Here is a 25690-nt window from a genome sequence, read left to right as displayed (position 1 = left end):
ACTTTGATATTTCAGTGCATTTTAAAATAAGAATATACTCTAGATATATCTTTCTGAAAATGAACTCTTATGATATCTTCAAACAGACCTATGGGGCTGGGGAAATTCCATACTACAATAATTTAAAGACAAACACCAGCCAAGGAATTAAATTTTTACTATAAAAATAAAATATAATGAAATACTGTGACACACTATCGGAAGACTAAAATATTACAATAAATTACGATAAAATAAACTACGATAAAACATTAAAAATACCGTTAAGAATATACCGAAGCAATAAAATTATCTACTACTAGTAGTAGTAGTAGTAGTAGCATGTGATGCAAGAAAGCAAATGTATGAGCTTATGCAGCATCAGCCAAAAAAAAAAAAAAAAAATCACACCATTCCCTCCAAATGCCTGTCCAGTTCCTCCTTAAATTTATTCAACCTATCAACTTCCACAACGACAGATGGAAGTTTGTTCCAGCAATTAACCACCCACTGGCTAAAGGCAAATTTCCGCACATCTATTCTACATCTGTCTTTTCTTAATTTGAATTTATGCCCCCTTAGGTTCGTAATCTGAACAAGTGGAAGGATCCCATCAGAATTCAGCGTGCTCAACCCATTCAAGGCCTTATATACCTCAATCAGATCACCGCGCAGGTGCCTAGTCTCCAGCCACTGCAATTTGCAGAACTTAAGCCTCTCTTGGTAAGAGGATCCCTTCATTCCCCTCACCAATCTTGTTGTCCTTCTCTGTACACGCTCAAGTAAATCTACATCCTTCCTAAAATGAGGCCTCCAGACCTGTACGCAGTACTCAAGGCGTGGCCTGACCATTGCCTTATACAGAGGGATAATCACCTCCTTCTCCCTGCTAGCAAAATTCCTATATATCATTGACAAAACCCCATGACCTGCCCTGGCAGCCTGTCTACATTGCTCAGAGAACTTCATATCTGACTGCACAATTACTCCCAGGTCTTTTTCATTTTCTACCACCTTAAGTGTAGTACCACACAGTTCGTATGTTTCTCTGGGGTTCCTTCTACCCATATGCAGTACTTTGCATTTGTCAAGGTTAAACTTCAGTTGCCACTTCTTAGCCCATCTGCCCAAATTATCTAGATCCTGTTGCAGTAGCACACTGCCATTACTGTCATTAACAACCCTGCCAACCTTTGTATCATCTGCAAACTTCGACATTAAGCCTGATATACTTTTAATAAACTAGATTAAATAAACTAGATTAAAATAAACATATCTAAAATAAACTAGATTAAAAGCGATAAAACCTGAAGCTTTTGGAGACTGCTGTCTCCTTCTTCAACAGTATACTATTACTGCAGTGACACATCCTTAAGTAGCAGGCCCATGGCACTCATGCACGTGGTCTATCAGACACATGGTCGGCATTTCCCACGCGCGTATCGGAAACGGAATGGCTCGGGAGCGTGTCAGACAGAACCGGTCATCCCATCTGAGGACAGCCACCTCAAACAGGGGGTGTAAACGTATCCCCCTGTCCCTGTTAATAGTATTACGACTGGATGAACCGATTCGCAAGCTCTCGAGCCACTTGCGTTCCCAAAATCCATGGGCACAGTCCGTAATGACCGCATCTTCAGGGGAGATCTGATGCTGCTTCTCCCAGAAATGCTCTGCCACAGCAGACCTCGCATAATTAGCAGTCTTAATAGCGGTTATGTGTTCCCCCCCCAGACGGTCTTTTAAACGTCACCCCTACATAATGCTTCTCACAATCCGGGCACTTAATCTCATAGACCACACTACTAGTATAGTCCTGGGCTACGGGATCTTTAACTTGAGACACCACTGTGTGCAATCTCTGTCCCGGAAGTTGCACACAGCAGGTCTGACACTCCCGCAGTGCCCGTACAATGCATTCTGAAAGGCCCGGATAGTAAGGAATGTATGCGGTAGCCACAGGGGCAGGCGACTCCCTATAATTGGACTCTACCCTATAAATATATTTGTCCAAGACCCTCTGGGGGTACTCACACTTCCTGAGGTCTGCCGTGACTCTGCAAATTTCCATTTCCTTATCTTCAGGGGTACTACAGTGGGTCCCCACCCTACTCAACAACTCCCTGTCTACACTATTCTTATGATGATAAGCCTGTGCCGAGCTGTAATGAACATACTGGCCACGGCACATTGGCTTTCTATAAATCGTTGTCTTTATTCTAGACCCGTCTCTGCTAACCAGGACATCCAGAAACGGGAGGGACCCAGCTTTTTCCACCTCAGAGGTGAATTGTATAAATGGGGAGAAGCTGTTAAGTAAATTGAGCACCTCATCTTCCTTCCCCTTTTTTAAAATGGTGAATGTATCATCCACATATCTCCTCCACTCGCGCATGGGGAAATCCAACTGATGAAACACCCTGGTTTCGAGTTCCTCCATTGCCAAATTGGCCACAATGGCACTAATGGGGGAACCCATGGCCGTGCCATGGACCTGCTTGTACATAACTTTTTGAAAGATTATGGTAGTGCTAGCGAGGCAAAACTCAACGCCTTTACTTAGTAAACATCGATACTTAGTAAACATCTAGCACTTAAGTTATCATCCTGTTCCAAGGCCAATCTTACACAATGCACCCCATGTCCAATGGGGATACATGTGAACAAAGATACAACATCAGAAATCATAAGTTCATCTTCACCTATAGACTGGCTTCCCACTATAGGAGCAATAACTCTAACTAAAAATCCAGATAAGGCATAGGTGGGACTACCCACAAACAATACTATTGGCCTCAATGGAATGCCCACCTTGTGCGTCTTTGGGAGGCCATAGAACTGGGGTAATCGACATCCTGAGGCATGAAGAGTCCAATAAACTTCTTTAGTTATTTTGCCAGCCCTGTATGATGTTGTTAACTTGTCTCTCCAAACCAGCTAACGGATTTCGATGGGTATGTTGGTTGTATGTATGTTGGTATCCTGTAAAAGATCCAGAGTTTTTGAACAATAATCTTCTTTGTTCAGTATAACTGTAGATCTGCCTTTATCGGCAGGTAACATTATAATATCCTCATCCTTTCTAAGTTGTTTTAATGCTCTTTCATGTCTATGGCTAAGATTAGAATATGCCGTACTGGCCTGACTTAAAATAGCCACAATCCTAACCCGTATCTCATCAGCTTGGGTCACTGGTAGTTTGTTGATGGCTTTTTCCACTCCCATGGCTATCTCTACAATGGGAGGCCTAGCAGGTACTAGAGCAAACTTTGGACTCAGGCTCAATACTTCCTCCTGTTCTTTAGTAAACTGTTTGCCGCTAACGTTATGAATAAAGTTACCAAAATCCCTATTACGTACCACCACGGATTCCTCTAGCAACCTATTGAATTTGTTGGTTTGCCTGCGCTTGTAAATGTCCGCAACCCTGGTTGCTTTATCCGCCACTACTTTCAAGATCAACGCACAATGAACCGGGGTTAGATTGGTACTAATGTGTTCCAACATCAATCCAATGTGTCTTCTAATATCTCTCAGATCATTATGTAATTTGCGAATCCAAATACTTAAAACTTTTCTTTGATAGAGTTTAGTAACTCTCCCCAGATGGTCATCATTAAATGGCATTCTAACCCGAAAGCCACGTGACACCAATTCGTGTTTTGCACCTATGGGCGAATCTCAGATGTTGTTTCTGTTTAGCTTCAGCTATGCTAATTTTCTGGTACTCGCGGATGTGTCGAAGCATCAAATGGCCATAATTATTCACTATATCTTCAAACAGGCCCATGGGGCTGGGAAATTCCATACTGCAATAATTTAAAGAGAAACACCAGCCAAGGAATTAAAAATTTTTACTATAAAAATAAAATAAACAGAAATAAAATATAATGAAATACTGTGATGCACTATCAGAAGACTAAAATATTACAATAAATTACGATAAAACGTTAAAAATATAGGTAAAAATATACCGAAGCAATAAAATTATCTAAAATAAACTGGATTAAAAGTGATAAAACCTGAAGCTTTCGGAGACTGCTGTCTCCTTCTTCAACAGTATACTATTACTGCAATGACACATCCTTAAGTAGCAGAGAGCTTGCGAATCAGTTCATCCAGTCGTAATACTATTAATAGGGACAGGAGGATACGTTTACACCCCCTGTTTGAGGCGGTTGTCCTCAGATAGGATGACCAGTTCTGTTTGACACGCTCCCGAGCCACTTCCGTTTCCGATGCGCGCGTGGGGAATGCCGACCATGTGTCTGATGGACCACGTGCATGAGTGCCATGGGCCTGTTACTTAAGGATGTGTCATTGCAGTAATAGTATACTGTTGAAGAAGGAGACAGCAGTCTCCGAAAGCTTCAGGTTTTATCGCTTTTAATCCAGTTTATTTTAGATAATTTTATTGCTTCAGTATATTTTTAACTATATTTTTAACGTTTTATCATAATTTATTGTAATATTTTAGTCTTCCGATAGTGTATCACAGTATTTCATTATATTTTATTTCTGTATATTTTATTTTTATAGTAAAAATTTTTAATTCCTTGGCTGGTGTTTGTCTTTAAATTATTGCAACTCTTATGATGTAACTAATAGAATTATTTTGTTTCTAAGAGAATACAAAGTTTTAAAATTTATTTAAATAAAAAATATAAACATCGTTTAAGATGTTGCATATCTGTACAGATATAGTGTTCCACCAATTTCTTACCCATTCTAGAGAACCATATTAGAATTTTTGTTAAGAAAGTATAGGTATTACTTAAAATGATGTTGGTGGAGGAATGGGGGGTAAAATTTTAATAACTTGATATTTTGGTAGATGCCTTGTTCCCTTCTTCTGGGGGCTAAAAAAATCTAGGGGGAAAGGCCTACTAGTGGAGATTGCTGAAGTGCTGGTAGGCCTTCCCCTGCATTTCTGTAGTCACTGAAGAAGAAGTAAAGTAGTTCCCAAAATGTCTGGTTAATAACATCCCTTTACTCAGATCATTTCGTGTACCTTCAATTCCTTATTAAAAATTCTCCTGTAATTCTGTATGCAGTCCTGTGTTTTCTTTTAAATTGAACAATATATTCTGTTACTCATAAAAAGAAGAAAAAAAATAGTGGATAGAAATAGAGCATAACCTAAGTAACTCCAGTTTTCTTAAGTGTCCTTACTGGAGTGCATATCAATGAATGCTCAAAAAACATGTATACTGAGAACTGATACTTTCAGTTTAGCTCTAACAATGAAATCAGTGAGGAGGAGAGCTGTGCATATAAATCATTTGTCACCAAACTTCAATTATATTCTTATTGCTATGCAGCACATTCTGTTGATTCTCTCTTCACACTATTGAAGAATGTTTCAGTCTGTATGCCAAAAAGTAGTTTACAGATATTCAACTTCCAGTGATTTTTTGTTTATTCTGTAAGCTAGACATACACTTATTTCACCATAAGTGAAGCATGTGTTCACATATCTCCAGCTTATTAAGCAAGGTAAATATATTTTTTAATTATATGAATTCACTGGTAAAGCTTGCATTTGATTCTTAATTGGATTGATTTTCTTTTTTTTTTTTTTTTTATGTATGTGTGTTGGTTTTTCAGACGGATAAGGACAAAGATGGTTTAATTAGTGAAGAAGAATTTCTAGAAATGACTCAACAACAGAATTTTGAACAAGATGAGGGATGGAAAGTAAGCGCTTTTTTTTTTTTTTTTTAATTCTTTATTTAAAGTGGGTTATTTTCCTTAAAAGAAAAAAGAATTACATTTTTAAGCATGAGAGAGAACTTAACTGTTTAACCATTTTACTGAATTTTCCACTATCAATAATACTGGAAACCATTACAATTTTTCCTTTATTATTGTTATTTTTTTGATCCCATTAATAATCTGGTTTAGTTTTCTTTCATTACGTCATTCATTTGTTCATACTATACTATAATAGTATAGTATGAACAAATAGCATAACTTATACTATACTTTTATATTGTATATATTGGTATTTATGTACTCTGAAACGAAGTACAGAAAAAGCAGATTTTGGACTCTCACCTTTTAATTTCTTATGTTTTCAGCATGGAATATACTACCAGCACAGAAGTTGGACTACATTCATACTGAACACAAGAAATGAAATAGTACAAGGTCTGGCACATCGTAGGTTTAGGATTGCTTGGCAGTCTTGGACTTGGCTATGCTCATACTGTGAGAGGTAGATGATGCCTCTCACAGTATGAGCCATAGATGAAATTATGTTATCCATTTTTTTTTAAATGAATAAATGAATTTTTTTAAAAAAAATAACTTCTAAAAACTGACATTTTAAAAAAATAGATATTTTTTTTTAGAATGAAACCCCCAAACACGAGAGGTATCAGAATCTATGGTACTTAGTACCATGCATGGAGTGGGAGTTGAAAAGATGAAAGAAGATATATGTTGACATTAGACTTGAACTTCAGCAGATTATAATTTTCAGGAAATACGTATGAAGGAAGGTTGTTCCAGAAAATGGAAGTCGAATAAATAAATGAGGAAGAAGAAAAGTTGGTTCTGTGAGTTTGAGGTTGGACTGTAAAAGGATGTTGATTGGTTGCGGCAGGTATGCGGACTGCTTTGGAATTGAGAATAGGAATTATAGACGCCAATTCAGAAGAACATGGCCCATGGAAGTATCTATAAAAAGACATGCAGCAGAAATAGAACATCTATGAGACAGGAAGTGGAGAGACTGTTAGAGGTGAGTCATTAATTAATCTAACTGCCCTCTTCTGGATGGAATCTTAGAAGCCTGAGAGGTTTTAGGGACACTGCCTCAGATGCAGGAACAATATTCCATGGTAGGGTGGATTTGAGATTTGTACAGAGTGAATGGCTGTTTGGAAGAAAAGTAATGCTGAGAGCGAAAGAGAAAGCCAAGTTTTTTAGATGCAGAGGAAGAAATATTTGTAATGTGCTTACAAGTTCAAATGAATTACACTGAAATCATTTAACTTTAACTGAACTAGGCCATTATAATCTTTGGGCAAAACACTTTAATGAACTTTGGATCCGATCCACTACCTATAATTATAAAAATGTATTCCAATACTCAAAACAGGAAAAGGGCTTATTTAATCCCCTTTTATGTAAAATTAAATGAACTACTGGGAAATGAGGAAAAAGAAAATGCTACATGAAAATAAAAGAACTTTTTTCATTTTTTAAATTTGTAAACTGGGGGCAAAACAAGATTATAATGGAACGATCACAAAGAACGAGCTCTTGACATCTCAAAGGCTTTCGATCGTGTTTGCCATAAAGGTCTTCTAAACAAGCTTCCATCTTATGGTTTGCCAACTGTTTTTTTGTAATTGGTTATCCAGTTTTCTATCTGATCGCCCACTGAGGGTGACGGTAGATGGCTCTCTGTCTTCTAACTTCTCCATAATGCTGGTGTCCCCCAAGGTTCAGTTCTTTCCCCCACTCTTTTCCTCTTGTACATTAATGACCTTCTATTGACTGTAAATCTTATCCATAGTTTTGCCGATTATAGCACATTGCATTCCACTTTCCATTTTGAGAAACCTTGCCCTGCTCAATCAGCTTCAACTTCTTGAATATCCACTACCAATTCTTTAAATGCCGATCTCCATGTAATTCTTCAGTGGGGGCAAAGACAACTTAGTTGATTTTAGTCCTTCTAAAACTCTGTCTTGTCTTATCTTGCAAAAAGGATTCTTCTGCTCCTATGCTTATCTTTGGTGACACTCTGATTTCTAGGCAAGTTAATATATCTCTTTTGGGGATTACCTTGACTTCTGATCTCTCTTGGCACAAGCACATTACAAATATTGCTTTCTGTGCATCTAAAAAAACTTTTTCTCTTTTGCTCTTGGCGTTACTTTTCTTCCAAACAGCTGTTCACTCTGTACAAAATACAAACCTGCCCTACCATGGAATATTGTTCCCACATCTAGGGTGGTGCCCCCAAAACCACTCTCAGGCTTCTAGATTCCATTCAGAAGATGGGCGGTTAGATTAATTAAAGACTCATCTCTAACTGAGTTTCTCCATTGCTGTCTCATAGATGTACTGTTTCTGCTGCATGCCTGTTCTACAGATACTTCCATGGGCACTGTTCTTCTGAATTAGCTTCTATAATTCCCGCTCTCTCTTTCAAAACAGTCAAACACATGCGGCCAACATCCATTTACTGTCCAACTTCAAACTCACAGAACCAACTTTTCATCTTCCTCGTTTATTCATTCAACTGCCGTTTTCTGGAACAACCTTCCTTTATACATATTTCCTGAAAATTAGTCTACAGAAGTTCAAGTCTAACGTCAACAAATACCTTCTTTCGTCTTCTCAACCTCCAACCCAAGCACGGTACTAAGTATTATAGGTTCTTATTACTAAATTACAGTTGCTCAGAGCGAAACGGATACAAAAATATAGATTGTGACAGGTTTAATAATAGGAAATATACATATATTAGATTAGATACATACAAATAAAAGCTTTCGGTTGTTTAGTTAACCTTCTTCAGTTGAAATGAAATGACAGTTAGAATGAAGGTGTGTGCTGCCAATCTTGTACGTGAAGTGCGTGGCTAATTGTTTGATGTTGAAGCCTGTGGCTGTGATGTATGTGGACGTGGACAGCTTTGTCAATGGACAGGATCGTTGCTTCGGTGATAGGGTGGACTGGACAACCACTGTTCCTGTTCACTGAGGTATTGGAGCATTTGATGTTTAACGACTCCAACCAGGCACGGCGCAGATAATGGCGGGACTTATCCACAATCACGACATCATGGTGTGGGTCAATGTCGTGGTGGGTTGCCCAAACGTGTTCGGCAATAGCTGAGTGCTCCACGTCCACTAAGCGGATTGCTCTTTTGTGTTCGGAAAGGCGTTTTTCGAGCCGTCTCCCAGTTTCCCCCGATGTAGCAGCTAGTGCAGTCACAGCAAGAGGTGTGGTAGACCAATCCACTCTGTAGTAGGGTGGAGACAGGTGTTTTTACTTTAGAGATGAGAGATCGTAATTTTCTGCCTGGGAGTTGTATGCACTTTATCCCATGTGATTTTAAGATTCTACAGACCTGTTGTTGATAGGTTTGGGTAGTATGGGATAAAGGCCCTCGTGGCTGAGTCATCACCTTGGACGTTTCTGTTGGCCACTACGTGGTCGCGTGCCTGTAGGTCACACCTGTCAAGGATATTGATGGGATAGCCACACCTCGTAAGATCCGCCTTGACTTTAGCGATTTCGGTGCCCCTCTCATTTACAGAGCTAGAGTGTGTCCATGCATGAGTTAGTAAGGTCGTGCAGTGGCAAGAAGATGGCTACGTGCGTGTGCTGACCGGAAGTTGGTAAATTGGCCAGCACACATAGGTTTACGATTGACTGTTGTCTTCAAGCACGTGCCCTTGCGCCGGACAAGGGTGTCTAAGTATGGTATGGTGTTGTTCGACTCTAGCTCGATCGAGAATTTTATGAAGGGTGACAGAGAGTTGAGGTGGTCTAAGATTCGGTCACCTGAATTTCTCGAGATAACTACGAACACGTCGTCCACATAGCGACACCAAAAGGCAGTGGGATCTGGTACGTTTGTAAATGCCCGACCCTCTAATTCCTCCATCGTGATGTTTTCCTTGACTGAACTAACCGGGGAACCAATGGCGCTGTGCCGTGTACTTGTTGGTAAATGGAGTCGTTAAACATGATTGTACCGCCTGTTAAGCACAGTCTGAGGGCAGTGGAGATATCGTCTTGTGTTAGTTTGGTTCTGCTGCCAAGGGTTTCATCACTATCTTTAATCATATTATAGGTTCTAATATCTCTTGTGTTTGGGGTTTTCATAAAAAAAAAAAAAAGAAACTAACCATATGAGCTGGTAAAAATCAGACTGTTGCAGGTTATCTATTTAAAAAAATTACTTAGCCCCACATATTCCTTAATCTTGCTGCCTTTTATTTAACAAGTGAATTAATGGGTTATTAGTTCTGTGAGTGATCAGAGGACAATACAGCATTATCATAGTGAACGAAATTTAGAAACTGTTCAGAAAGAGTGGAGTAAGGTTACATTTACATCAAGAAAACAATAGTTTTCTGATTGTTTGAGGAAATCCTGTTTATACATTATTGTTAATTATTTTCCAGGGGAAATTTTAATACTTTTTAAAGTGTAGTAAAACCCAACTTATATCATATTTAAATTACTATCTCAGAATATCTTTGGATAACCTTGGTTTGGTATAATATTCATATTATTGCAGGTTTAGTTTTAGTATTGTTGTATTGGCATTTATGAATATAAAGTATTAAGATAGCGAATGTAGCATCAGCTTGGTAAAAGAAAAAGTTTAGTATTAGTATTAGCAATGGCCACATGGTGCAAGGAAGCCTTATTGCTTATGCTGCACCAGCCAAAAAAATATATATATAATAATAATAAAATAATTAATTAATAAGAGGAAAGGAAATAGGCAACCTATGCATTTCACCTCCTCACGTAGGTAATTATCCAGCTGACCTTTGAATTTGCCCAAACTGTCGGCCTCTACCACCCATGTAGGTAACTTGTTCCAGTAATTACTTGAACTAATTAAGTTCAAGTAATTAAGTTCACTGGCTAAAATAAAACTTCCTGCTATCCAGTCTAAACATCTTCTTCCCCCCCCCCCACCCCCCCCCCCCCCGTAACTTAAAATTATAGTCCCTAGTTCTAGAATCATTTGTAACTGTGAAAATTTTGTCCTTATTTATGTTACTTATGCCTCTCAGAGCCTTAAACACCTCAATCAAGTCTCCTCTAAGTTGCCTAGTTTCCAAGCTCCTTCAACCCACATATTCGAAGTCTTTCTTCATATGGATGCCCTTTTGCCGATCTCACCAGGCGAGTTACCTGTCTTTGGACCCATTCAAGAACTACAATGTCTTTCTTTAGGTGCTGTCTCCATACTTGAACACAGTATTCCAAGTGTGGTCTAACTTGCCTTATACAGTGGGATTATGATATCCTTATCTCTACTAGCCCCAGGTGTAATACCTTACACTTGTATTATCAGCAGAATACTGTCTGAAGAGTTTTTTTCTGTAACACGCTTAGAAACAAATATCACTAAGTGTGGGGGAGAATAAAAATAAAAAAACCCACACAACTTGAAAAACTTGCCAGTCAGCTAGTTCATTTCCCTCTTTCATTATATACTGATCTAGCAGGCCTTTAAACTTCCCTAAAACTGTCACTCTGAGTTACCCATGGAGTTGGCAAAGCTCGTCACAATGATTAACAACTGTTATTTGGTTTTTAGGAGCATTAGCAACTAAGGCCATATTGCTACGGGATATGCGGTGGTCATTCCCTGACCTTTCCGCATTCTTTGTATTTGGTGGTGACGGGCTCGAACCCCGGTCTAATCAAGAAGCGTGTGCTACGCACTGCTGCTCCTTCCCACCTGGCTACGGAGGCGCCTATGATTAACAACACAGTGGCTAAAGGAAAACTTTAATATCCCAGAATTATAATCTATAATTCTTTCCCTTGACCTGGTGTCATTGAATATCAATAAAATTTCACCTTCGTTAATTTTACTATCCTCCCCTCTCAGAGCTTTATAAACCTCAATCATATTCCCCCTCCCAACTCAAGCATGCTGCCTTCTTTGGACCTTTTCAAGAAGCAATGTCTATTTTCAGATATGGTTGCCATACTTGGAGATATAATATTTCTATTGCAGGTTCACAGTGACCTTATGCAGTACAATTATAACCCCCCCCCCCATCTTATAAGCAGTTGTTTAGTGATAGATTGACAGGATATCATGAGCCCTAACTGCCTGTTATCCACACTGAATAGAGAACTTCTTGTCTACTAAGACTGTAATTCTAAATTCCTTTCTTCCTGTACCACTTTTAGGCCCTCCAGTGGATAACTTACTTTGAAAATTTCCAAAAACAGTTGCTGCTTATCTGACCCTCCTGAAATGAACACTGGTCATCAATCACTCTCTCCTGAGCTTCATACCATCTTAAAATATAAACATCACGTCCTGTATCTTTTGCCATTAACATTTAAGAAATCTAAAACAGGAGTAGTCCAAGTACCAATCCCATTCTGAAGAGCAACCATTAATTATAACTCTTTGCCTTATATGTTGCATAATCATCTTGTAATGCATATACCAATAATGCAAATATGTTACATCTTATGTGGAAGACAGAGTTATATGCTTTGATAATAAACAATGTCAAAATTATTTCTGCCTCTAAACTCATGAGTGACACTGTCATAATAGGTTATCAGATTCATTTCTCTTTAACATGCTGTTCCCTTAAAAAAACTATTTCTACCTAGACAACCCTATATTGCATTATTAATTATTGATCCATGATTTTCTCTACCTAATTACAGTTGTATTGACTGGTCTGTAATTATCCACTTTGTTGGCAGAGCCACCTTTATGGATAAATAATATACTGGTGCCTGTCTGGTCCCAGAGAATAACCTTCCCTTAACCTAATGAAGCCCTCAAATAATCTTAATGGTTTGATGCATTCCCTCTCTAATTTCTTCAGAAATAACTAGGTATAATTTACTTCAGGGTCTCTTGTACTTGCTTTCAGGATCAAAAGTTTTTTCTAGAATGCAGTCCTCCACAATTTTCAACATAGTTGAAAGTTTTGCTATGCACTTTGTTATGCTATTAATTAAGAAGCATATTAAATCTAAGGTTATCATCCAGTTAACAAGGGTGGCCAGTGAAATGTTGAGTCAGTTCAGAGTGACGTAAGCACTGGAAAAACAAAAATGTGAGTGGCAATGTGTTATAAGCTAGTGACTGTGATGAGTGTAATGAATGACTATTCAAACAAACAGAATGGGTCAGGAAATCAGAATCATGTAGTCATTTAGTGGGAGATATTAACTTTCTGGATATTGACTTGTGGGTTGGTCACTCGCACAGCAGTAAGAATTTTGTGGATTTATTAGAAGAATTTTGTGGATGTTAGAGGGGCAAAGAGAGAGAGAGAAAAATACCCTTGGTATGACTAATAGCAGTGACTCTTAATGCATTAAGGATCTGCAAATAAAGAAATCTCTATGGGGAAGTGATCACCGTGTATTTATGTGGAATTTACTTTGGTGTAACTACTGTCAATAGCAAAGGGAAGGGCTTTTCGTAGTGGGACTAACTGATGATGGTCCCACTGAATAGATTTGTAATAAATTGTAATGGGAAACATTTCGAGATACATTTGCACATCTCCAGTCCACAGGACTGGACTGGAAATGTGCAAATTCCCTTCCCTTCTGGATTCAGGAACCTTACCTGAATCCAGAAATACTCTCATAATTATTGCTAATGTTTTCTTTACCTCCTTTTCTACCTCCTTTAATATAATTGGATAGATCTCATCCACCCCAGTTGTCTTTTTTAAGTTTAACAATATCTCTTGCACTTTCCTTTCAGTTATCACAAAATCATATAGCTCCCTATTAGTTTGATAAACTTCTGTCATCCCCCCCTCCCTAAAGAATTCCTCGTATGAATGTAGATGTAAAATACTATCAGTTTGTCAGCGACCTGAGCAGGGTTATCAACAGTTAAACCAATGACATCAAGTGGACCAATGTGATTCATCCCCTTTCCTTCTAGTGTTTTTATAAGTAAAGAAGTCTGCTTATGAAAACACTAGAAGGAAATTATATTTCTAATAATTAAGTCAAAGGAGGTTTGCCTAACCTCCTTTGACTTAATTGCAGACTGGTTCATATCTAACATAGGCCTGTGTTATCACATGATAATTTATAAGCATCTCACATATTTTTCTTCTCTACCATGTGTCTTAATAGGTCATCTGACCTCCATTTAGGTCTAAGCCTTGAACTGTATTTCTTATTTGGTACGAATTCCTACTTTCCTGAATGCTTCCCATTTAGAATTTGTTGTTAGTAACAACGTTAATCCCACTGCATAGAATTTAAAAACTGTCTGAGACCACTGTAGTCACCCTTATGAAAGCAAAATCCTTTCCCCTTACCCTTGAGAGTAGTGTATGACTAGTGTAATAAAAGAAAATTAGTTCTCTGAAGTTCTATATTATTTGATATTTAACTGAAAATATAAAACTGTACAAGATGAAATTTATTTTTCCGTAATTTTTTCCAATTTATATTATGCTGTATTTTTTATTTTGCATTTCTTAATTATGACATTGTTAAACCTGAAGTTAATCATTCTGATTAAATTTATCTAAACGTTTCAATTAGGGTCTAGATGAGCAAAATATTTATACTGATGAGGAACTTCAGGAATATATGAGAAGACGACAAGAGCATTTGGGAATGGTAAGAATTTTTTTTTTTTTTTTTTTTTTTTTTGCAGTGAAGTATAGTAAAATTTGAAGGCTAATTACTTAATAAAATTTTATTTGCACTTCATTTTAAAAAAGTGCGTGTAGTCTGTTCTAATTAAATTTTTTAGCATTTAGGAAATATAAAAATTTTGTCCTTTGTTATGAAATAGTTAAGTTAAAAATAACTTGAGCTTGATATAGGTTAAGTCAAAAGTAGTTTCACATTTAAAATATTTTAAATGTGTTCAGTACAGTCAGCATGTGCTGACCTTGTTGAAAATAGAGTTGAAGTCTGAGTTTTCATCCTCATTTGGTATTGATTGCTAAAGGTAGCCAGCCACCTGTGTTGTTGCTGTAGTGTGAACAGAAATGACAACATACATTTGCACAGAATGCATCTTTTGGATGCAAGAAACTATGATGCAAGTTAAGTGGAAATTTTATACAAGGTTTGACAAAACTCTGCTGTGCAAACATTCGTATGATTGGTATGAGACTTTTGTGGCTATCAGATGCTTTGTGCACTACAGTAGGAAGACTGACAGGCCTACTGGAAGTATATTGGGCCAATGTAAAACTGGTTGTGCCACAAGAAACAGTATGAAGAGTATTGCTTAAGTGGGTTGTATCTAAAACCATGCAAGTTGTAGGTAGTATAACTAGTTATAATTTTTGACAAGATCAGATGTCAAACATTCTGTATGTATGTGTTTAACAAGATAACAGAAGATGAGCTGTTTAAACCTTGTATTTAGTGACAAATGCATTTCCCACACAACTGGCAAGGTGAACACAATGTAAGAGACTGGAGAAGTGAAAAACCCAGTGTGGATTTGGAACACATCTGAGGCAATCCCAAAGTGTTTGTATTGCAAATTACAGAAAGCAGGATTGCCTGTTCTTCTTTACCAAAAGAACAATTACTGGTCCCAATCATCGGGACATGCTGAAAAATATCTGAGCCAGAAAATTTATCAGGATGACTGGTAACAATGTGTTCATCTAACAAGATAATGCATCCCCTCAATTCCACTTTCCAATTGATGGGTAGGGTTTGCAGATCTAGAGTGGCCCTTCCACTTTCCGGTTCCAATGCACGAAAAGTGAACCATGCGCAGACTCCATAGTTCCCGTCGCAGACCTGCTGAGATGTATGTGGTACATATAGATTGTCAGTCATCCTGCAACCACTATAGCTGATGAAGGCGGCCGCTGCTGCCGAAAGTTCCTGTGTTGGTGGTTCTAGTGATTTTAAACAACTTTTATCGCTTTTAATTTTATATATTTTATTCTTGTTATATACCATTTATTTTATTTTGTTTTAATATTTTAATATACAATTATACAATCAGTCTGCATGTATTTTATTTTATTTTATATTATCATAAAAATGACTTTTTACAGATTCGAGTCAGTGTTATTTAGTAGCATTACAGATGAATTATGAATTTGCAGATCTAATTCTGTAGGCAGCTCACTTGCAAAACTCTACACCATTGGACTTCTCAAAGGGAGGAATCACTGCATATAGACACATATAGACGCATATAGACACTACAGCATAGCTAGAAAGAGGTTAATCCATAGTCTGTGTGCCTACTGCAAGAAGTCATTTCAAAATGTTGTAACTGTTATTCTTAACTTCGATAAAGGTATATATTGTATATATTTTTGTTATATATCTGAGCCAAAAAAGTATATATAACAAAAATCACTCTTAATTTTTAAGGAGTCCTTATGTGTTGTAATGTAATAACTAGATCGTATGTATAGCTTAGCTTAATTTTTCAGCACTCACCTCATAGTAATCCGCTTAATTGGTGGAAAGTTTTACCACATACATAGTGGTTATAGGATTCTAATAACTTACGGGGATTATGGATTTAAGAACTAAGTTATGGGTTTTAAATTTTTTGCTAAGAAAGGAAAGTGCACCTTCCATTCTATGGTTGCCTAATTAAATTAAATTAAATTAAGAAAGATAAAATCTAATAGCCGCGGACGAGCGACTTTCGAAATAGTCTTCAGTTAGTTATAGTGGGGGGAAGAAAGCGCGCGAGTGTGTTATATACGGGTTGGGTTCCCGAAATGTATTTCAGTGCACGTGGAAACTTAGTACGTGCTAAATTCCAAATGGAGGAGAAGTTGGCGAGAATCTTTTTGTTTAATACGTTAAGTGATGTATGGCGCTTAAACCACTCAATGACGAGGGCTTCGTTTTGAAGGATTTTATAGCTGGAATTTAATTTGACTACTGTGATGGCTGAATCGATGAGTGGGTTATGATTATAAAATTGGGCGTGTTGTGTTAGTTCTGTACTTGCTAAATTAGATTTGAAGCTATTAAAGTGGTAGTATGCACGCGTGTTGGAAATTTTTGATGTTCCGGATTTTGCTGTTGTACTGCCTATGTAACATGCTTGGCAATCTGATTGGCATCTGATCAGATATATAATGTTGTTATGATCTTGTGTCCCATACTCATGTGTTCTCTTGTATGAATTGAATTTGGAACTTAATTTGTTATAAAATGTGAATATTAATTTGATATCTGTATTCTTAAAAATCTGTTGAAGTCTTCTAGCATATTGTTGATAATATGGGAGGGCGATAAGGGATTTATGTATCTTATTCTTATTCACGTGGTTATTAATTTTGCTTGGGTTATTAGTGTTATTATAGACTTTGGTGATGGTTTCTTTTATTAGTTGTAATGGGTATTTTCTGTCGATGAATTTTTTGGTGAGGTATTGCACTTCTACAGATAGGTCTATTTGTGTGTGACTATATTTTACAGCGTTGTATATTTGGTTGTATAGAACTGCTTTTTTGATGTATAGAGGGTGGTGTGAGTGGTAATGTAAGAATTTACCTGTATGTGTGTGTTCTTTCTGTATATTTTTGTGCCTAAAGATGTATTTATTTTGTATATAGTGAGGTTTAGAAAATTAATTTTATTATCGGTTTCTACTTCGAGGGTAAATTTGAGTCTTTAATGTGTTGTATTAAACGTGTTCAGTAAAGTATCGATGGTGGTTCTGTTGCCTATTGAGAGGACGTCATCTGCATATCTCATGTATAGTTTAATTTCTGAGGGAAAGGGTTGGAGTCTTTTTTTCTTCAATAGAAGCAAGGTAGATTTCGGATAAGGGGGCAGAGATACCGAGGCCCATGGGAAGGCTGAAAATTGTTCGTATATGTTATTTTGGAATTTAAATTGTTTGCCGTCAAGTAACAGTGATGTGAGTTCTAAAATGTCATTGATGTTTAAGTCGGTACGTTTTGTCAATGTGTCGTCTTTAATTAATAGTTCTTTAAGAGCCAGTAGCATGGATTCGATGTGTACATTTGTGTATAGGGAGATGACGTCGAAGGAAACGAGAATATCGTTTTCAGATATGGTCATGGAAGTTATACGTTGGTGTGCTTGTTCAGTATTGTAGACCCTGTACCGAGAAAATCTCATTAAAGGTGAAATAATTTTGTTGAGGAATATGGATAGGCTAGCATAGGCGGACTGTTTATAGGAAACGATGGGCCTTAAAGGGTAATCTTGTTTATGGAGTTTAACTATTCCAAAAATGTGTGGGAGAATGTTACTGCGTATGCCTATTTGCTGGAGGGTATGTAAATTCATTTGTTTGTTGGCTCTGAGTCTTCTTAGGATTCCATCAAGTTTATTTTTAAGTTTGTTAATGTTAAACATGTTGCAAGCTCTGTATGTTGTTGAATCTGACAGGATGCGTAACATTTTCTTTATATATGTGTTTTTGTCCATGATTGTGATGGTATCGCCTTTGTCTGCCTTTTGTATTATAATGTTTGGGTATTATAATGTTCGGGAAACCAATGCTGTTTTCAACTCCCAATTAACTAGTAAACCCAATATTCACCAACAACAATTAACCCACGTACGAGACTTTATGAAAACCCCGAACATTATAATACAAAAGGCAGACAAAGGCGATACCATCGCAATCGTGGACAAAAACACATATATAAATAAAATGTTACACATCCTGTCAGATTCAACAACATACAGAGCTTGCAACACGTTTAACATTAACAAATTTAAAAATAAACTTGATGGGATCCTAAGAAGACTCAGAGCCAACAAACAAACAAATTAATTTACATACCCTCCAGCAAATAGGCATACACAGTAACATTCTCCAACACATTTTTGGAATAGTCAAACTCCATAAACAAGATTTACCCTTTAAGGCCCATCGTTTCCTATAAACAGTCTGCCTACCCATATTCCTTGTCAAAATTATTTCACCTTTAATGAGATTTTCTCAGTTCAGGGTCTACAGGGTCTAAACAAGCACACGAACGTATAACTTCCATGACCATATCTGAAAACGATATTCTCGCGTCCTTCGACGTCGTCTCCCTATACACAAAGGTCATAAGATTTTTTTCCCTGCTATTTGTGAACAAGATTAGTGGCTCAGTGATAATTAGCGATTTAGAACTAAATTTTCTGGGTCTTGCAGTTTTGTTAACCAGTTGATGTAACATTCACTGAATGCTAAACAACTAGATATGTGAAAATATGTTTTCAGTGAGAGAGAGAATGATTGATTTTGGAAATAAATTTGAGGAAGGATTAGGTAGATTATTGGATGGGATCAACAGATGTGGGTAGGTTTTTTGCTGATACTAAGTTTGAGAGATTGTTGTGATGGTAAATGTCACACCAGCTTCCATCCATTTGTATTAGTGGGGAGGTCAGTTGTCTATATAAATGGATTAAAAGAACTAATTTTAAGGAAGGTGGCAAGTGAATTCATTGAACCATTAAGGCTAATCACTGGACACGAGAGAGAGAGAGAGAGAGATTCCATTGGATTGGAAGAGTGCTAGTGTGTCGCCAATACATGAAGGCGGTTCTAAGAGTGTAGTGGGAAATTACCAACTGATCAGTCTAACTTCAGTAACAAGGAAAATCATGGAGGCAATGATCAAGGGTTGAATCCAGGATCATTTAGATAGAAATGGAATTTTGAAGGATACACAGCATGGTTTTGTAAAGGGAAAATCATGTTTAACAAAATCTGGTTAGCTAATTTGACAGGGTCAGTCGTGAGCTAGATTTAGGGAATAATTTTGACATTGTTTATTTGGATTTCAGCAAATCATTTGACGCAGTCCCACAGGAGAGTGGTTATTTTATAAGCTGGAACTGGTTGAAATCACAGATAAAATCCTTAAGTTCATAGCAAGATAGCTTCAGGGAAGGAGGTAGACAGTTGTTCTAAATGTTTATTTTTCAGATTGGGTTAATGTATGAAGTGGGATTCCCCAGGGATCAGTATTGGGACCACTGTGGTTTTTGATTTTATTAAATGACATCGATGAAGGGATAGAGTGGCGTGATGTCTAAATTTGCAGATGATGTAAAGATCAGTAGAGTAGTTTATGATCACCGACAAGAGTTTCTTCTGAGTGACCTAGATGTCGACTTCATGGATGGTCAGAAAAGTGGCAGCTGCTTTAATTTAGCAAACTACAAAGTCTTACACCTGGGGAACAGCAACCCCAAAATAACTTATACACTTAGTGGAGTTGAACCAAAGTCAATAGTGGAAGAAAGGGAATTGGGTGTTAAGACATAGTCAGACATGAAGTTCTCCGAGCATTGTAAACATGTTGTGAGGAAGGCCCATGGTGTCCTATCGATGATTTATCGAACATTTGCTAGTAGAGATAAGGACATCATAATCCCATTATATAAAGGTATTGTTAGACCACACCTAAAAAAAGACATTGAGCCTCTTCAAAGGATACAGAGACAGGTAACTTGCCTGGTGAGATCAGCAAAAGGGCTTCCGTAATAGAAAAGACTTCAAATATGTGGGTTGCACAGCTTGGAAACTAGGCACCTTAGAGGAGACTTATTGAAGTGTTTAAGGCTCTGAGAGGCAAAAGTAAAATGAACGTGGACGAAATTTTACCACAGTTATAAATGATGCTAGAACTATGGGCCATATATTCAAATTACGGTGAGAGATGTTTAGACTGGATTGCAGCAAGTTTTATTTTAGACAGCCAGTTATAAATTACTGGAATAAGTTACCTACATGGGTGGTAGAGGCTGACAGTTTGGGGAAATTCAAAAGTCAGCTGGATTTGTTAGACTCTCTCTAACTCTCTCTACTTACAGGAGGAGGGAAATGAGAGAAGGCGCTGACTCTCTTTAAAAATTACAGCTGTCAGTTGCAGGCTCCGAAAAAAACGATAAGTGTTTGCCTTTTTATTTACATAATTGTTATTTTATATCGTACTTAATACGTAATCTTATAGTTATAGTTACGCTGGTTATTTTTATTTTAATTTAGATAAACAGTTTTTGTAGATATACGTAATACTTAATAACCGTTATTTCGTTCGAATCTTGCAGCCATTGTTTTTGTATATAGTGGTAGGGAATTAAAATTTTTAATTGAGGTAGTTAGGTAGCTCTAACGTATAATTTATAGAGTATTATGCTTCACTGTTTCTATTAGATAGCGTAGTATTGACATTTAATTAATTTAATTTATTGATTTTATTAATTTAAAGTATCATGCCCCAAACTAGAGCAGCAAAGCAACGGGCTCAAAGTGGCAGGAGTGCTGTGACTCGGGGGAGAACTGAGGGGGTGATTCTCCAACGCATCACAGCCTAAAAAAATCTGCAACTTGCGAAATGTTTGCCGGACTCTCTGGAACGGAACATGACATTGCCATGGGAGATGTCTTTGTATGTGCGCGATGTAAAGAGTGTAAGGAAATCAGGCGACAACTCAGCGTTGTTATGGGCCTATATGAGAGTTTGAAGGACAGGGTGGATGCCCTTGAAAGATCTAAATTGAGGGGCCTATCAGGCTCTCAGCTGCCCACATCAACGCCAGAGCTTGCACTTGGTCATCACGCAACACAGCGGCAGCCCCCAAGGCAGAATGCCCTGGTCCCTCAGGAACTAGTAGTTGTTGGAGACTCTATTGTCAGGGAAACATGCTTTGTAAAAAGGATAGGTGGAACAGGACCAGGGTATGTCTGCCAGGGGCAAAGGTTGATGACGTTGTAGAGCGGATATCATCTTTTAAGGGCACAAAAGGTGATATAGTTGTACATGTTGGCACTAATGATATTAAGAGTAGGAGACCGGCAGAATTACTTAACAAGTACAGGTCACTGTTGAACAAAAGCCGTGAAGTAGGGTTGAATTTGAAAGTGTCTGCAATTCTGCCCAGACACGATAGCAGGGAGTATATGATGAGAGCCTTGTCGATCAATTCGGCCCTGGAAAGATTGTGCAAGGCTCAAGGGGTAGAATTTTTTTCAGCCTGGACTGTACTTGTTAACAGGAGAGACTGCTTCTATAGGGATGGGATACACTTAAATAGAAAGGGTGCAAGAATATTTGCTGATGCTATCGAGGCAGTGTTAGGTGGGTCGGAAAACTGCTAGCTTGTGGGGGATACAGCGACTAATAGTTTAACAGTAGCTGTAGGCAGAGGTGAAGGTTATTCTTGCACAACTTCTATTAGAATAAGTAGCGATCTGGAGCGTGGGGTGTTGGGGGTTTCAGGGACGGATGGTAATCATCCTGAAATAGGTGGGTATATGGGATGTGTTACCCTAACGGAGTAGGAGTATGTATGCCAATGCTAGAAGTATAGTAAATAAATTTGATGAATTTGAAGTGTTGGTGAAGACATCAAAGGCGGATATTGTTGGGATATCAGAGACATGGTGTCACACAGATATAAGGAATGCTGAACTGGAATTTGGTGAGTACAATGTGTACAGAAAGGATAGACAGGATGGAAAGGGAGGAGGTGTTATGCTGTTAATTAAGAAAAACATAAAATCAAAAGAAGTGCATCCAGTTGATATAGATGAACAGTGCACTGTTGAGTCAGTTTGGTGTGACATAAGCACTGTGAAAGCAAAAATAAGATTAGGAGTGTGTTATAGGCCTAATGACTTGAATGAGTACAATGAACAATTGTGCAGAGAAATAGTGGGCTTGTAAATCGGAATGTCTTATAATGGGGAATTTTTAACTTCCCAGATATTGACTGGAACTTGTGGGTTGGTCACTCACACACTAGTCAGACTTTTGTGGATTTATTGTATGATTGTTTTCTGCAGCAGCATGTTCGAGAGGCAACCAGAGAAAGTAATACTCTTGATCTGGTTATCAGCAGCGATTATTCGTGTATTAAGAATTTGCAGATAAAGGAACCACTAGGTGGCAGTGATCACAGTGTACTGATGTGGGATTTACTTAAAGATTTAATTACCATCAGGGGTATAGGAAAGGGTTTTTGCTTCCGTAAAGGTGAGTACAGTGGTCTCTGACAGTTTTTAAATTCTGTACAGTGGGTTCATGACGATGTTACCAACAGTAAATTCTAAGTGGGAAGCATTCAAGGAATTAATCGTGGAAGCTACTAAAAGTTTCATACCTGTTAAGAAATATTGTTCAAGGTTTAGGCCTAAATGGTTATCTAATGAACTAATGATATTCGTAATAGAGAAGAAAAATGCATGGGATGCATATAAATTATCAAGCGACTCAGAAGCCTATGGCAGATATGAGCTAGTCTGTAATCAGGTGACAAAGGAGGTTAGGCAGGCGAAGGCAGATTATGAGAAAACCTTGGCAAAAGATGCTAAGAAAAGCAGCAAGGATTTCTTTACTTATATAAACTCTAAAAGGAAGGGGATGAATCTGATTGGTCCACTTGACATCGATGGTTCGACTATTGATGATCCTGCTCAGATAGCAAACAAACTGAATGAGTATTTTTCATCTACATTCACACATGAGGAATTACTACGGTTTGAAAATGGCAGAAGGTTATCAAATTGTAGCAGGATACTTAATGATTTTGAAATAACTGAGATCAAAGTGGGGGAGAAATTGTTGAAGTTAAACATAAGAAAAGCACCTGGGGTGGATGGGATCTATCCAGTTATATTAAAGGAGGCGGCTTTGCCGCCTCCTTTAATATAACTGGATAAGCAAACCCTTAGCCATAATTATGAGAGCGTCCTTGGACTCAGGGGAGGTTCCCACAGACTGGAGATGTGCAAATGTATCCCCAATTCACAAAGGGGGATCGAAGGGTGACACGAGTAATTACACACCAGTTAGTTTAACTTCTGTTCCTGGTAAAATAATGGAGTCACTGGTTAAAGATGCATTGCAGGATCATCTAGACAAGACTGCAGCAATAATTCAGACACAGCATGGCTTTGTTAAGGGAAAGTCTTGTCTGACAAATTTGATAGGATATTATGATGTGGTTACAACGGAACTGGATGCAAAAAATAATTTTGATATCATATATTTGGATTTCAAGAAAGCTTTTGACACTGTTGCACATGGAAGACTATTGTACAAATTGGAGCAGAATGGTATTAAGGGTAAGTTGCTACAATGGATAAAAGGATGGTTAAGTGGGAGAAGACAGAGGGTGGTAATCAATGGGTGCTGCTCTTCGTGGACTAATGTTATTAGTGGAGTCCCACAGGGTTCGGTGTTGGGTCTACTGTAGTTTTGTATATTTATCAATGATATTGATGAAGGTATATCAGGCTTAATGTCGAAGTTTGCAGATGATACAAAGGTTGGCAGGGTTGTTAATGACAGTAATGGCAGTGTGCTACTGCAACAGGATCTAGATAATTTGGGCAGATGGGCTAAGAAGTGGTAACTGAAGTTTAACCTTGACAAATGCAAAGTACTGCATATGGGAAGAAGGAACCCCAGAGAAACGTACCAACTGTGTGGTACTACACTTAAGGTGGTAGAAAATGAAAAAGACCTGGGAGTAATTGTGCAGTCAGATATGAAGTTTTTCTGAGCAATGCAGACAGGCTGCCAGGGCAGGTCATGGGGTTTTGTCAATGATATATAGGAATTTTGCTAGCAGGGAAAAGGAGGTGATTATCCCTCTGTATAAGGCAATGGTCAGGCCACGCCTTGAGTACTGCGTACAGGTCTGGAGGCCTCATTTTAGGAAGGATGTAGATTTACTTGAGCGTGTACAGAGAAGGGCAACAAGATTGGTGAAGGGAATGAAGGGATCCTCTTACCAAGAGAGGCTAAAGTACTGTAAATTGCAGTGGCTGGAGACTAGGCACCTGTGCGGTGATCTGATTGAGGTGTATAAGGCCTTGAATGGGTTGAGCACGCTGAATTCTGATGGGATCCTTCCACTTGTTCAGATTACGAACCTTAGGGGGCATAAATTCAAATTAAGAAAAGAAAAGACAGATGTAGATTAGATGTGCGGAAATTTGCCTTTAGCCAGCGGATGGTTAATTGCTGGAACAAACTTCCATCTGTCGTTGTGGATGTTGATAGGTTGAATAAATTTAAGGAGGAACTGGACAGGCATTTGGAGGGAATGGTGTGATTTTTTTTTTTTTTTTTGGGTGATGCTGCATAAGCTCATACACTTGCTTTCTTGCATCAAATGCCACTGCTGCTACTACTACTACTACTAATACATAGGTTGTCCTTTCCTTTTCTTTTATTATTTATTTAATTTAATTTTGTTATTATTATTATATTGCTTTTTTTTTAGGTTGGTGCCTTAGGCTTCCTTGCACTAAATGGTCATCATCAGTGCTTTTTTTAGGACGGTATGGTGTACCAGCACCTTAATGTGACATTTGAATGCAGTACATCTCGAAATTTGTAATACAGGCTGACCTCAATTAATGCGATTAATTCATCCCGCGGGCGCATCGCACAAAACAAAACGTGTTAATAGAATAAAATAATCAAAAAAGGAAAAATTGTAATTGGTCCTTGACCTTCAGGAATGTCATGAAGAATTTTAAAAATAACTTTTTAACTGTATGCCATGTAAAAGATAAAGAAAATAATTGTGGAATTAAATGTTTATTGCATAAAACAGCAGTTCCGAAACTGTGCACTGTGGATGGAATATTTTAAATTTTCAAGGGAAACATCGAATACTTGACATCTGTTGGACACCGCACGAACTACTAGCTCTAGGTAGTTCAGTTTCAACATTTCTTATAAAGTTGTTTGGACCTAACTACTTAATAAACGGAACTGTTAGATATTTCATTTGGTCTTGGTGCAGTGTGAAAAAATTACTGAGACACTAAGAGCGCCAGTTTGGGAACTGGCGCTCTTAGTGTTTGGGAAAGTTTGGGAACCTCTGACATAAAATACACAATGAAGAAACAATTTGTTCCAGAAATATTTGAATAGTGTTGGCTTTCTCTTTTCATCATTCAATTTTGGATAGCCGACAACAATCTTCTCTGGGCTCTGGTGAAATAAATATCGCAGAGAACCACAAACCTTTTGTTTGAGGT

At 37.8% G+C, this 25690-nt stretch overlaps 1 protein-coding gene across 1 annotated transcript in view; it reads left to right on the top strand.

Annotated features, from left to right (window-relative positions):
* Positions 1-25690, top strand: part of LOC150077332 (uncharacterized) — a 308602-nt gene that overhangs the window by 235327 nt on the left and 47585 nt on the right. Inside the window, exons 10-11 of the mRNA XM_090385859.1 lie at positions 5587-5676; positions 14248-14325. Of these exons, the coding sequence (XP_090241985.1) occupies positions 5587-5676; positions 14248-14325 (168 nt within the window). The remainder of the gene's footprint in view (positions 1-5586; positions 5677-14247; positions 14326-25690) is intronic.

This window comes from Mastigoproctus giganteus, chromosome 12 (genome assembly GCF_048544385.1).
Source record: "Mastigoproctus giganteus isolate SK-2022 chromosome 12, ASM4854438v1, whole genome shotgun sequence".
Classification (NCBI taxonomy): Eukaryota; Metazoa; Arthropoda; class Arachnida; order Uropygi; family Thelyphonidae; genus Mastigoproctus; species Mastigoproctus giganteus.
Note: the sequence above shows the minus strand (reverse complement) of the source record. Positions and strands in the feature narration are given on the sequence as shown.